The sequence below is a fragment of the Diplotaxodon limnothrissa genome, linkage group LG17, assembly GCF_057381915.1.
Source record: "Diplotaxodon limnothrissa isolate DT_005_m linkage group LG17, D_limnothrissa_male_GT1.1, whole genome shotgun sequence".
In the NCBI taxonomy this organism is placed as follows: Eukaryota; Metazoa; Chordata; class Actinopteri; order Cichliformes; family Cichlidae; genus Diplotaxodon; species Diplotaxodon limnothrissa.
In genome coordinates this window covers 417396-432788 of record NC_140612.1, presented here as the reverse complement: position 1 = coordinate 432788, position 15393 = coordinate 417396, and the positions used below count along the sequence as shown (strand labels likewise).

At 43.8% G+C, this 15393-nt stretch overlaps 1 protein-coding gene across 1 annotated transcript in view; it reads right to left on the bottom strand.

Moving 5' to 3' along the window:
- LOC146614399 (zinc finger protein 277-like) overlaps window positions 1-5453 on the bottom strand; it is a 15286-nt gene extending 9833 nt beyond the window's left edge. The window contains exons 1-5 of the mRNA XM_085376169.1: window positions 5390-5453; window positions 3729-3867; window positions 3367-3455; window positions 3171-3253; window positions 2841-2932 (exon numbers count right to left, since the gene is read on the bottom strand). Coding sequence (XP_085232295.1) covers window positions 2841-2932; window positions 3171-3253; window positions 3367-3455; window positions 3729-3867; window positions 5390-5417 — 431 coding nt within the window. The 5' untranslated portion in view covers window positions 5418-5453. The remainder of the gene's footprint in view (window positions 1-2840; window positions 2933-3170; window positions 3254-3366; window positions 3456-3728; window positions 3868-5389) is intronic.
- Window positions 5454-15393: the final 9940 nt, after the last annotated feature.

The following is a 15393-nucleotide window of genomic DNA, read 5'->3' as shown; positions in this document are numbered from 1 at the left end:
TTCAGCAGATATAGTGTATCGTGGCCGACCTGGATGACCACTCAAGGTGGTTGGGGGTAACAATCTGTGGGTCACATAAGCAGATCTCTGTCTAGCATCATATTCATGTACAGTGGGGCAAAAAAGTATTTAGTCAGCCACCGATTGTGCAAGTTCCCCCACCTAAAATGATGACAGAGGTCAGTAATTTGCACCAGAGGTACACTTCAACTGTGAGAGACAGAATGTGAAAAAAAAAATCCATGAATCCACATGGTAGGATTTGTAAAGAATTTATTGGTAAATCAGGGTGGAAAATAAGTATTTGGTCAATAACAAAAATACAACTCAATACTTTGTAACATAACCTTTGTTGGCAATAACAGAGGTCAAACGTTTACTATAGGTCTTTACCAGGTTTGCACACACAGTAGCTGGTATTTTGGCCCATTCCTCCATGCAGATCTTCTCGAGAGCAGTGATGTTTTGGGGCTGTCGCCGAGCAACACGGACTTTCAACTCCCGCCACAGATTTTCTATGGGGTTGAGGTCTGGAGACTGGCTAGGCCACTCCAGGACTTTCAAATGCTTCTTACGGAGCCACTCCTTTGTTGCCCGGGCGGTGTGTTTTGGATCATTGTCATGTTGGCAGACCCAGCCTCGTTTCATCTTCAAAGTTCTCACTGATGGAAGGAGGTTTTGGCTCAAAATCTCACGATACATGGCCCCATTCATTCTGTCCTTAACACGGATCAGTCGTCCTGTCCCCTTGGCAGAAAAACAGCCCCATAGCATGATGTTTCCACCCCCATGCTTCACAGTAGGTATGGTGTTCTTGGGATGCAACTCAGTATTCTTCTTCCTCCAAACACGACGAGTTGAGTTTATACCAAAAAGTTCTACTTTGGTTTCATCTGACCACATGACATTCTCCCAATCCTCTGCTGTATCATCCATGTGCTCTCTGGCAAACTTCAGACGGGCCTGGACATGCACTGGCTTCAGCAGCGGAACACGTCTGGCACTGCGGGATTTGATTCCCTGCCGTTGTAGTGTGTTACTGATGGTGACCTTTGTTACTTTGGTCCCAGCTCTCTGCAGGTCATTCACCAGGTCCCCCCGTGTGGTTCTGGGATCTTTGCTCACCGTTCTCATGATCATTGTGACCCCACGGGATGAGATCTTGCGTGGAGCCCCAGATCGAGGGAGATTATCAGTGGTCTTGTATGTCTTCCATTTTCTGATGATTGCTCCCACAGTTGATTTTTTCACACCAAGCTGCTTGCCTATTGTAGATTCACTCTTCCCAGTCTGGTGCAGGTCTACAATACTTTTCCTGGTGTCCTTCGAAAGCTCTTTGGTCTTGGCCATGGCGGAGTTTGGAGTCTGACTGTTTGAGGCTGTGGACAGGTGTCTTTTATACAGATGATGAGTTCAAACTGGTGCCATTCATACAGGTAACGAGTGGGGGACAGAAAAGCTTCTTACAGAAGACGTTACAGGTCTGTGAGAGCCAGAGATTTTCCTTGTTTGAGGTGACCAAATACTTATTTTCCACCCTGATTTACGAATAAATTCTTTACAAATCCTACCATGTGAATTCATTGATTTTTTTTTCACATTCTGTCTCTCACAGTTGAAGTGTACCTCTGGTGCAAATTACTGACCTCTGTCATCATTTTAAGTGGGGGAACTTGCACAATCGGTGGCTGACTAAATACTTTTTTGCCCCACTGTAGCAAGCTGCAAAAGCATCTATACAAGGATCCTAGTAGGTTGGTGGCAACCCTATTATTGGGATCATATCGAGATACAGCAGCAAGAAATTCTGATGGAGTTCGTGTATGATCATCTAGCTCTCTATAAAGCCGCTCTTGTCTGATATTGTCCGAATTTTCATTTTGGAGCGCCCCAATACATTGCAGAGCACAAGTAAAAAAATCTTTCAACATCTTCTTCATTGGTTCTCACCTCAAACAACAAAGAATGTATGTAAAAAATTACAAGGATCCGATGTAATTTCATTGTAGATGAGGTACTGTCAGACACAGTCTTTCCAGATTATACGGGCAGCTAGCATAGCCAGGATGCCCCGACTTGTTGCAATAGGCTGCTACCCTACAACAATGTTTGGATAGTCACTGATGAAGGCAAAAGATTTTTCAATTATACCTCTAACAGACTGTTGTAGATGTCACCGCGGTGTTAGCTGTGCATTAATGTGTTATTTGTTTTTCCTCACCTTCCTGTGCAGCTAAAATACCTTCCTGTTCAATTGAAATCTTCTTGGTTTTCAGTAGTGTGTGTGAGAGCGTTTCAGTAGTGTGTGTGAGAGCATTTCAGTAATAATGTCCCTTACGGCACCTCATAGACACGGGTTATGTCTCTCGGCGTCCTCCCACAAGGAGCTGGAGGTGGTGGCTGTGCAGAGGGAGGCCGAGCATCTGCGAACCAACACAGTGACTGAAAATGGATGGATGGAAGCTTAACTGGAGGTAAGACACAGATCCACACAAGAACTGTGGTAAACACCAGTGAGAAGCCAGTCACACCTTCATGCCATTCATGAACCAGCGCACACCTGCACAGGTCTGAGACCTGACCCTTAGCAGGAGAGGAAGAAGGATGAGGAGCTGCACTGGTCTCAGATCAGCTTCTTGGTTCAGGCTCAGACATGTCACTGAATGATGTTTATGGAATTATGCGTAAAAAGCAGCTTTTTGGGGGTTGGATCATAAGAGATGACTACAGGAAGCAAAGAAGCTTTTAGTCACATGATTTCAGGAAGCTCTACCTTCTGTCTGCTTTAATCTAACACACGTGAGGTTTCCAGGACTGATGGGAATCCTGCGGCACTTTACCTGTTTCCCGTGAACTCTTCGCTGCAGAACATGCAGAGACGATGGAAGCTGCTGTCGTCTCGCTCCTTCGGCTGCTGCTCCAGGACCTCCTCCTGTGGGAGCACAGAAGAAGAGCTCAGAGGAATTCTTCAGAAAACTACCTCAGAGTGCTCAGATATTTAAAGTGCAGAGGTTACAACGACACAAAGCGTGTCAAATCATCACTCAAATCTGCAATTTTTCTGATTTTGCCTGATTTTCAGACTTTGCCTCAAAATAAAGTTTAAAAGAAACGAAACTTTCAGCAGCACAAGATTCACTCAGGATGCTCCGAGTCTCACGTCTCCTCACCAGTCGTTTCTGCTGCAGCTTCTCTCGGAGGACTCTGTCTTCTGGAAGGACGTCACACAGCAGGAAGTAGTCCTCCTGCTCCTCTGTCAGGTCAGCGAGGAAGAAGAGTTTTTAATGAGTCATTAATCAGAGCTGGAGGAAGTGTACGTGGTTCACTTTGAAAGGTCAGGTCCTCTGTGGGTTTGAGTGAACTCACCGACTGGGCCCGTGGAGTTGGTTTTGATGACGCTGCAGAAATCTGTGAGCGGCTGCTCGAGGAATCTGCCCTTCCAGTACAGCAAGTACCTGATGGAGGAAACTCCTCAGTAAAACCGACTCACAGCCAGGTTTACCGGCGCACAGAAACACTTCGTCACGGTTCATAAAAGCAGCACACTAACAGGCGTGGACATGCTGGACTTGTTGTATATATGTATACTTGTAAGGTAAGGGTTTCCCCCCATCACCCCAAATAATTACAGGAAGTCTTTGGTGAAATGATCGCGTTCCAAATGCTAAAAACATCCAAACGTGTTCCCGAGAGTTAAACGAGTGAGCCGGAGCATGTGTGGCTCGTACTTTGGGACGTCTGCCATGAGTTTGACGTCGGCGATGACAAGCTTGTGCTCCATCAGCAGGTGTCTGAGGAGGACGTCTTTCTGCGGCGGTGGGACGGACTCAGAGCAGAACAGGCAGACCAGGGGCTCGGAGTCCTTACCTGAGAAAGCAGAAGAGAGACTACACCTTATATACAACACACACACTCTACTCCAGACCAGGTGAGTCAAAACCAAGCGGAAGCGAGAATGTACAGCCTGGCATGAAGAAGCATTTCCCTCTGATCTACAAAAATCTGTCTGTATACAATTATTTTCATCACCCGTGGGGACAAAACTATGATCTAAAAGTTTAAAAAAATTGATTAATTGATTAAATAACTCATTAATCGAGCTCAGACTTTACACGCTGTTAAATCCTGAATAAACTTCGCAGTTGTCAGACTGAGGATACTGACTGAATATAGAGATTGCTGTATAATCAGAGTTAGCAGCCCAGTTTGCAGATGACACCACCGTTATTGGACTCATCTCGGACGGGGACGAGTCTGCCTACAGGAGGGAGGTTGAACGTCTGGTGTCCTGGTGCAGCCACAACAACCTGGTGCTGAATGCCCAGAAGACAGTGGAGATTATTGTGGACTTCAGGAAGCACACAGCTCCACTCCCCCCCATCATCCTGACTGACACCCCCATCACCTCTGTGGACTCATTCCGCTTCCTGGGTACCACCATCACCCAGGACCTGAAGTGGGAGCCCACCATCACCTCCGTCATCAAGAAAGCCCAGCAGAGGATGTACTTCCTGAGGCAGCTGAAGAAATTCAACCTGCCAACACGGACGATGATGCAGTTCTACACCGCAATCATCGAGTCCATCCTCACCACCTCCATCACCGTGTGGTACGCTGGAGCCACTATCAGGGACAAACAGAGACTGCAGTGTGTTGTGCGCTCTGCTGAGAAGGTGATTGGCTGCAGACTCCCATCTCTGCAGGACCTGTACACCTCCAGGACACTGGGGCGTGCAGCTCGGATCACAGCTGACCCTTCTCACCCTGCACACAGTCTGTTTGACCTGCTCCCCTCAGGCAGGAGGCTCCGGTCCATTCGCACCAGAACCTCTCGCCATAAGAACAGTTTCTTCCCCTCTGCTGTTGGACACATGAACAATAAACGTACGACTGTCCCCACCACTAACACATGACCCTACGCTGTGTTCACTGCATCATTCCATGTTTGGCACTGATCACCACCTGCACTCATGTATATATCTTTCTACGTAGCACTCTTAATTCTTATTCTCATGTATATATCTCATGTATAGCTCATGCACATATCTTTCTACGTAGCACTTTTAATTCTTATCCCTACTTTTATTTTTTCATGTCTATTTAAGTGCTATTTATAACAGTATGTTTGCACTGAAGCACCGCAGCAATTTCCTAATGTTGTAAACCTGCTCAACATTTGGCAATAAACCCCATTCTGATTCTGAGCTATTCCCTAGCCTGCTAGCTTAGCCGGGCGGGTTCCCGCCTGCTTTTCTGATTTTTTTTAGCCTTTTTTCTGCTGATTGTGAATTCCCACAGACTCGGAGAGTCACCGACACCCAAAGCTTTGCACGCAGACCACCAGATATCAGCATTAAAGCCGCGGACACGTTTAAAAAGTCACACTTACCGTCTTTACTCGGCTCGCTGGCGGCCATGTCTGGTGTCACGTGGTGCAAATAACACAAATCGAACCAATCGGAGGCCGTAAAATGCCAACGAAGCGCCTTCGCGGACCCCTGGTAAAACACGAATTAGAAAAGGTGCATTGAAGTGGTTCAAGGAAATATGAAAACTTAAGTTTCGAAAGCTGGAGGTTAATTAATGTAAATGAAGTTGACTAACATGTAACATTGGACGTTGTTGCATATATATAGCAAAGAATATAAATCACATGAACACGCAGATCCTCAAGATATACCTGAGAGTGTTCTCTGAACATGAAGGTTCAGACCAGGTATAGTCCTCTAGTGTAGCTGGTGTGAAAGAACCGCATTGTTTTAAATGCTTCCGCCCGGGGTTTACCACACGCACGTGCCCAAGTTGCGCCTGGGTTGCCCCAAAAGAACGAGGTGCTACCAAACCCAGGGCAACCTCTCACTGGCCTCTGACACTGCCTCCTCGACCCACTTCACTACCCCTTCCCTGCAGACATACATTAATCAAAATCACATTGGACAAATGAGTGAACCAAACAAAATCAAACTGAGGTGTTTTTATTTCTATTCTTGGCAATGATTATTCCCCAGCTGACAACCAAGAGGCCATCACAAATTGTTAAAATGACAATAAAGGTTTTGATCAGCAGGGGGGGTTGTGGGCACATATAGCTGTGAGAAATAAACTTCTTTTTTAACCAAATGGACAAAATGCTTCAAAACTCCATTTGGCCATCACTAGCTTTGGGGAGGTATTTTTGAGAGACAGAATGTCAGCGGGCAGGCTGGAATCTGAAAAAGAGAGGGTGGGCAGGCAGGTGAGTATCAGAAGAGAGTGGTTTACTGGAAAGTAGCAGAAGGCTGTAGTTATGGAGGATATACAGCCCAGTTTTACCCGCGAGGCAGTAGTTAGACTACGAGGAAAACACAGGACTTACTACTTAGCAGGAACAAGATACAGTTAAACAACAATTTACCACATAGTAACAGGACAAGCTGGCAGAGACCCACAGTGAGAGTTGATCCTAAATACAGAGCCTTTAGATGAGCAAATGACTTACAGGTGTGCAAAGCAAGCCCGGGCTCAGCAGCTCTACACTCGACGAGATCTGACCCACAAATCTGCCTGTGGAAGAAATACAGCCAAGCAGACTGCAGTAAGCTGCAGGAGGGTGTCAGCATACATTAAAGAATCAAAGACGTACAGCAGGAAACAATATTGTTTAACCTGGTCCAATTTGTCTTGTTAAACAGTCGAAGATACACACCGTCTCTGCTTGCCTTTCTGTAAAAGTCACTGCACGTCACTGGATTACAATGAAAACTATTCTTAGCACATCAGGAAACAGTGATCCATAGATGATGTTAGATTACTGGGAAAAATAGAGAGAAAAACCAGGTTGGCAAACTGTCCTCGGTGGACTAACAGTGTGTTGATTATTTGATTGTTTTGAACATTTCAGTTCCTGTGTGTTGCCACAAGGGGGCAGTTCTGGTGTTAGAGAGAAAACCATCAGCATCCAGAACAGACATGATGGCACAGAGTGTAGCTATGAGTTCACCGCAGTGCTGCGTTATGCAAAGTTAGAATAACAAACGGCTCAGTCGTGTTGATCAGAACTTTCCAAAGTAAGTTGAAGAACTATTAAAGCAAATAAGAGCAGAAAGGTGTAACATTCTTTCCCTCAGGTCCCCCAAATCAATCATCAGCTGAAGTAGCATTATTGAGTACAGACAGAAAAATCACACTTTCACTCCATCCACCCGGACAAGCAGAACTGGGCAGAGAGCCGCTTTAACATTACTTGACTTTGCTCTCTGCCCATTTGTGAACTCGTGTTATTTACCAACTTTATAAGTTGAGTTAAAAAGTTGTATTATAATTCACCACATAGCAGATTGCAGAGAAGCTCATTGTATGTCTTAAATGCTCAGTAGAAGTGCCCCCTGAACTCCAGCCACATTTAATGCAGCCACAGGTATGTATCAGCTGGCAGCTCATTTGGTTACTGGGCCCTTTCCACTGAATGACGTCTATCTTCACATCACATCACTCCTTCTTTTGTTCATTTATGTTTTTAGGGGTGTTTTGATGAAATTTAAGGATGCTTTAAAAAGCCCCAAAAAATGGACTAAACCCAACCAAGTGGGAGAACAAATGCAATAGTGATGGTGGAACCACCATCAAAGCATGCAACTATTGATCTGATGCTCCCCCTCCTTCCAACCAGCTCTGGAGCCTCCTTCCTCCTGAAAGAGAAGCAATCTCTTTGCATGAAATTTCCCCTTGTGGGACTAATAAAGGTATATCAAAATCAATCGAAACCTACCAAATTTGTCAAATTTGATTTATTCACCGCAGGAATCATACAACCATCTTTTTGTTTCTCTTTGTTGAAATAAAGGCCAAAACACAACCTCAACCTAAAAAAAAAATAGTATTTTTATTAATGTTTAGGCATAAAAAAAAGATTTTTGAACTTCATTTTTAAAAAAATCCACTTTAACCATTCACTTAGGTGGACAAATGATGTGTATGGAGTGACACATCAGTGTCCAATGTAGTGGTTTATGTGCAAGTGTACCATCAACACTGACACAAATACAAGAAAACAGCCTTTGAGTTGCTGTGCACTATAGTGACCATTATGTGTCAAAGGGTTAAGTGATGCCTTTTGGGCTAACCAATGCATCAACAGTCTGCCAAGTTTCAGTAAATGATATACTGAAGCACTTTTTGAATTCAACTATGTATTAATTCAGATCAAACTGAGGTTATTGTACTTGGTCCTGAAAAGCTTAGAAATATGGTATCTAACCAGATTCTTACTCTGGATGGCATTACCTTGGCCTCCAGTAACACTGTGAGGAACCTTGAAGTCATTTTTGACCAGGACATGTCCTTCAACGCACATATTAAACAAATATGTAAGACTGCTTTCTTCCATTTGTGCAACATCTCTAAAGTTAGAAATATCCTGTCTCAGAGTGACGCTGAAAAACTAGTTCATGCATTTATTACTTCCAGGCTGGACGACTGCAATTCATTATTATCAGGAAGTCCTAAAAACTCCCTGAAAAGCCTTCAGCTGATCCAAAATGCTGCAGCAAGAGTCCTGACAGGGACTAGAAAGAGAGAGCAGATTTCTCCTGTTTTGGCTTCCCTTCATTGGCTTCCTGTTAAATCCAGAATTCAAAATCCTGCTCCTCACATACAAGGTCTTAAATAATCAGGCCCCATCTTATCTCAATGACCTTGTAGTACCATATCACCCTATTAGAGCACTTCGCTCTCGCTCTGCAGGCCTACTTGTTGTTCCTAGAGTATTTAAAAGTAGAATGGGAGGCAGAGCCTTCAGTTTTCAGGCCCCTCTTCTGTGGAACCAGCTTCCAGTTTGGATTCAGGAGACAGACACTATCTCTACTTTCAAGATTAGGCTTCAAACTTTCCTTTTTGCTAAAGCATATAGTTAGGGCTGGACCAGGTGACCCTGAATCCTCCCTTAGTTATGCTGCAATAGACGTAGGCTGCCGGGGGATTCCCATGATGCATTGAGTTTTTCCTTTCCAGTCACCTTTCTCACTCACTATGTATTAATAGACCTCTCTGCATTGAATCATATCTGTTATTAACCTCTGTCTCTCTTCCACAGCATGTCTTTATCCTGTCTTCCTTCTCTCACCCCAACCGGTCGCAGCAGATCACTGCTGTCAAACTTCCTGTTTTATCCTCATTTCTGACTCTGGCAGGCCCAGGCTGTGTCCCAATCCAGCGACCGCACGCGTACTACATACGGCGCGTACTATAAGTACGAGAAGTGCGGAAGTGAGAGGCTTGTGAAATGGGACGGTCTAGCCTTCGTCGCGCTGTTCAGGTTGCCTAGCAAACCAGACCATGTCATAACTGCTGTAAGTCACACAGAATAGATATCAGAGCCTTAAACAGGCTGACTTCTGCTAAATGGGTCAAACTGGGCAGAAAGTCTACAAACACAACTACAGGCTACATTGACTTTACATGTAAACCTGACACTCTGGTCGCGTCGGTGTGAACACACCGTAAGTGCGGTGCAGGGTGTGATTTCAGAAAACAGTCGGCTTGTTGGCAATCTCCCAGGATTGTTGTTCCCGCCTCTTTACCTTCTGTTTTTGTTCCTTTGTAAGGTAAAGACCCTACAACAGTACAAAGAAAACAGAGACAAAGTTGAGTCTCTGGCTATGATTTCCCTCCAGTGTGTTGCTCGTGGTGTCCTGAGATAATGTTTTGATGGGACCGCTCCGTGGTGCAGATCGGTGTCCCAGTGAGTGAGAATTTCCTCTCCAGCTTTTAAAGAGGGCCCAGTCTGTGGTTATGGAGTCAAGGATTTACACACTTGGTGCTTTCTCAGAGTTCAGTGCTCTCCAGATGTGTTGGGGGTGTTCCAGGTCATGTTTTAGAGCAGGGCTGCCCAATCCCAGTCCTCGAGAGCTACTATCCTGCAGCTTTTAGATGCATCCCTACTCCACCACAGCTGAATCAAATTGTTTGATCTCTTCAGCATGCCATCATGTTTGGCAAAGGCCTGATAACAAGCCATTCATTTGATTCGGGTGTGTGGGAACAAGGATGCATCTAAAAGCTGCAGGACGGTAGCTCTCGAGGACCGGGATTGGGCACCCCTGTTTTAGAGCATGTGCTGACCAACATCTTCAACCTCTTCCTGAAGCAGTTGGTGGTCCCCACATCCTTCATCATCATTCCCGTCCCCAAGAAATCAGAAGTCTCAATGTTCTGGCTGAGCAGGAGAGGACACTGCAGTGACCATGACAACCAACTTATGCATCCCACTGTTGCCAGGAAGAAGGATCATATGAGGACAAACAGCAGAGCCAAAGGAAAGAGATCATCTCTCACTCATGGCTCTACTCCACTTTAACACCACCAGGGGGTGCTGTAAGCAGCCTGTTCTACAGGGGAAAGTAGCTGTGGCCAAAGCCCTGGCTCCACACATCAGGATCCAAAACCAAGACTGAACAGTGTGCCACCATCACCTGTAGAATGTCACACCCTGGTGTCAACACAAGTAATGGAGACATTTCATTGGCCACACCCACATCAACAGGTGCAATAACAGGACTAATGGTTTGGAAAAGACAAGTGGTGGTGACAGTGGACTCATCTCTGTGCTTGTCCTGCTAGACCTCAGTGCAGTAGAAAAGAAAGTGGTGGATCTATGTTTCTGAGTGTGGGGCCATCAAGAGGCCACAGTATTCATAGAGGAGCAAAGTATTACTCCAACAGCATGTACAATGCTCATTCCAACTGCTGTTTCCTTCTTATTTCTTTGTATACATGCAGCTCACACTCGACTGTGACTCCTGACCGTGTTTAGGGGCCAAAGGTTTTGTTCTTTACATTGTCTTTCTTCTATATAATTGTTAAACATTTAATAAATATGTCTACAAAAAAGATTTTAAAAAAATCAGACATTTCACACAGACACCCAAATGATTTCTGACCTGATGAAGGGGGCTGAAGGTGCCCTGCTCTTGACCAGCTTCTGCTGCTCTCTCCCTGCTCACTGTCACCAGCTGGCAGGCTCAGGTCCTGCCTGAGACTCTTCATGTCATCTATCAGTGCCTGTAAGGAAGAGGACTCCCTTACTATATTTATTTATATTATCTGTATAGCACTTTAGAGCACACCTTTCACTTTATTAAAAGCACCTTATCAAGCCCTTAAGCATGGATTTGCACACAAGAAGTTTAAATATTTATTGACTATTTATTGGGAATTTTAAAATCAGTTGGTAGCCTTATTTCAGATCCTGCACAGCTGCTCCTCGTCAAGGAATGTGGTGGTTGTCTGTCAGGAGAAAAGAATGGTGATTGAGATTAAGGCTGACCAGTAGTGATGGTCCGCTTGAAGCTGAAGCTCCGGTGCGTGTGTCAAAAAAAATCAACACACTGCTTCAGAAGCACTGTGTCGAAGCTTGATTCGTTTGGCCAGAGTCACGTGATCAGTGACTTTCGAACTGCTTCGGTATCTGATTCAATGGTTTATAAGGAAGCAAATCATTCGCGGGATTTGTGGAGTGTTTTAATGGTGACAGATAGCGAACCACTGATCATTCCACTGAGAGATTTGGAGCCAGCGAGGAATAGAGGAGGTTCTGTTGTGTGGGAGAATTTTGAGTTGATTTTTGTCAATCGGGTGGGTTTTCCAGCTTTGTGTTCTGGCTGTTTGCTTTTGTTTGTGCGTGTTTATTATATCTGAAAACGGGAAAAAGATAAAATGTCAAAAATCTGCTTCCATAATATAAATATCATTAAATAACTTTAGAAAAACTTCCACTTGACTCTTTACATGTAATGTTGTAAAAATATATATTTTATTGTTTAATTAATCTGAAAATGTTAGTCTGCCAAATGTGCAGCAATTGAATTTCTTTATTCTCTTTAGCTGATAGTTGGTGGGGCCCAGGTAGACTGTATAACTGCATCTCTACCAGTTTCTCTGCACTCCAGCCTCCTCTGTGCCATGTGAAGGGATTTTCCTTAATGCAGGAGAAATGATCTCCACGAAAAGGAACAGGTTCAGCCATCGCACAGTGGAACAAATTTTCTTCTTAAATACAAATGGAAAAGGGTTACCTTAAATGCATCATGTTTTTAATTTGCAAGTTCATAAGCATTTTCCTTTTCCATTTCACAATCAATTCTACCCCCAGGTCAAAAATATGTCTGGGAAAATTTCCTTAATATAATATTATTTATAAATACACCCCTCCGGCGATTAATTGCATACCTGCATGGAGGCCTGACCTGACCTCACAGCGGAAGCATACTCCATAATGTGTTTTACATTATTATATGTATATATATGTAACGTGGTATTTTTCAATTATTGTATTTACCAACATCAAGAAGTCACAAGCAAAGAAAGACCACACCATGGTGCATGTTTAAACAAGGAGTTTACTGGTCAAAACTATTTATTAAACAAATAAAACACATTTTCTTAACCACCAAAAAATACACGTTCAAAGCAACACAACGGAGGCCCAATATCAGACAGGATTCCACTCTGTAGAGTGGGCAGTCATAATGAAGCGGTTGGTTTTATTTTGTGGATTCAAGCTGCTCTTCATATTTTTGGCCACCAGATGTCACCAGAGAGGACTGTGTTGAAAAGCTTCGAGTAATGAACCGTTTTTCAATACAAGCTTCAGTGCTTCAGAAAGCTTCATTTGGCCATCACTACTGACCAGTAAGGAAAACTAATGCAAATGTGTGTGTGAAATCTAGGAATAAAAGTGGTGCAAATAAGTGTAAGATAATGATTACTCACCTTTCTTGCCTGTGTCCTCTTCAAGGTGTTTCAGACACCATTTAAAGGTTCCGGGAGAGACCATTGGTAAAGAGAGTGTGGTGAATCTTTTTGTGCTTGGGTTTCTGGGTTTTTATAATATTGGGTTTGGTGTAACATTGAAGTGTGAAATATTTATTAATATGTAAATGTGAAAATGTATTTATTCTAATTAATATATTGTATACTGTGGTGGAAGGTTGGGATTTAAGAATTTACCTGAGAGTGGAATAATGGTTAAGTCTGTGACAGCTGAACATATTTAAGGCTGCCAGTTGTCATTAGAGGATGGATTTTTGTGCTGTGAAGAAGCTTGACAAGTTAATTGTTGTAAGGAGAGCTGTATAGCAAATAAATACTTTGTTCCACTTGCCTTGGTCCGTCTCACTGTGTTTCCAGCCGCTAAGGGCCGCCCTGTTACAGTGCCAAAGAATATGGGAAATAGCAACGCACAACATGCACATTACAAAACGAGTACATGAATCAGCATTACATTCATTAGTGAAGTGCTGACATTCTTTCCTAAACTTTGGGCCTTAATTAACATTACTGTGAACTAATGTTTGCTTTGCTTCTTAACCAGTGAAGCAGCGAGGGGCTTTCTGAGGTTCCTGCTCGTAAATGCCCAAAATGAGTAGAGTATTTCTCTGCAACTACAAACTCTGTTTTCATGAGAGGTGTAAATATTACAGCACTGTGTCAGAGTCACTGAGGCTGGAACACAGAAAAAGGAAGTAGATGTATTTATTTTTAGACTTTATTGCCTGGAACCACTTTAAAAATACGCTTTAGGTCACAATTAACTCCAGAAAACCAGGAATCCACATATGAACATTATCTGTGCAAAGATTTATGCTTCTGAAGGTAAACACTGAAAACTTACAGCACTAAATGTACAGATAGCCAGGCGTTTCACATTTTGGTACCATCTGCCAGTTTTCATTTCTTAGGTATTAAAGAATAATTTTATTTACATGCTTAAAAATGTTTGCTTTTGAATATTATTTGAAGAATTACCCACACACTCAGGCACTGTGGGCCTGTTTCCCTTTGCATAAGCGAGTGTTGGAAACGTGCCTTTTCTCTTTAAACTCTGAGGGGCTGTAACTTTGGCTTCTATTGGCAGATTTGCATGATTGACCCTCTTTTTAAAATAATTTTAGCCAAGAGAATCAAGTTAACATCACTGTTTTTACGTCAGGTCCACCAATCAGAAGTTGCAGAGCAATAAATACACGTAACCATAAATTTACAACACTCACCCTGGTCCAATCAAATGTCTGTAGCCAGGCAAAATTTGTGATTTTTGACGGGAAACGGCTCTGAGGCATTGTGGGAGATCGAGTGAGGAAGGGAAGGTTCTGGAGTCCCGACTGGATGTTCACACGTTGGAAGGAGCGAATTTTACGTTATATTTTATTGAACGCTGTGCATATTTGTGGTCTGCTTTTTCAGCTGGTTCGATGAATTTTGGTCAGAGTGTGATGAAACTTGCAGTTTTGGAATCTGTGAGATCTCAGCTTTTAAACAATGTTTTGCTGGCCGCAGTTTTGCACTAACGAGGCTGCTTTGTGTTTGTTGTGAAATGACATAACGGCTCCTAACTGTTTGTTGCTTTTGCTGTATTTGGTGGTTGCAGAAATGGTTTAAAGGAGCTTTTAGCTGAGATTCAGGTTTTTTTAGGTACCACACACGCCGGGACTTATATTACAAAGCTCGTGTTACAGTCGATTAAACGGGATCTCTGCACCGATACCGGGAGCACTGGGGCTCATTTAATGTTTGTCAGACTTAAGCTACATGACAGCTGTGGGTAAATACAGATTTATGACATACCAACAAACTTCTCAAAATGTAGACTCTAACCAGTTGTCGGTTGAAAAGCTTTCATTGCAGGATGTTCAAATCTTCTTCTTCTGTAAGATTTCACACTGGAAATTCCTATTTTTCTCATTAGCACCACTAGTGTTGGGACTTGGATTTGAATCTGATGAGCACTCCCGCAAAGGACAGATGAGTGACAGGACAGGGGCACTTCAGGGGGCCAATCAAATTTCAGCTGGGACCAGTGCCCCTGTGGCGCCACCCCTGGAACCACTCCTGGCACCATCATACCCGCCACATGGTCATTTAACTCATCTCGTCAGCACACAGATGCAGTCGTTTCTAACTGTCGTTAAGGCGGGAGAAGGCGCTGCACTATTCTCCTAAATTAGACCATTCAGACAGGATCACGTCACACGAGCTGATAAGGAGAAGCCAAAACTGGAAGCCACGACTTTGTTGAGGGTGTTTTATGCAAAGGTCTTTCTACAAATTCAAGTTTTCAAACTGCTTCAACATCTCACTCTGTGTATTCGTGTGTCTCTGAGCTTCGGTGCAGGATTATCATTAAAATGGTGGGAAAATGAGCATGATTGCAACGACCACGGCACAATGGATCAAGTTACAAACATTAAGCGATACTGACCAACGCACCACAACGACTGTGTCGCACGACACAGGATGTGATGTCACAACTGGTGCGAGACTTGCTGGCCTGCTCCTATGAGGGTTGTTTTCTGGGGATGGCTTGTTCCTCTTAGTTGCACGGTCGGGGTTCCCCCAGGTGTCGGGTGGTTCTTGGGG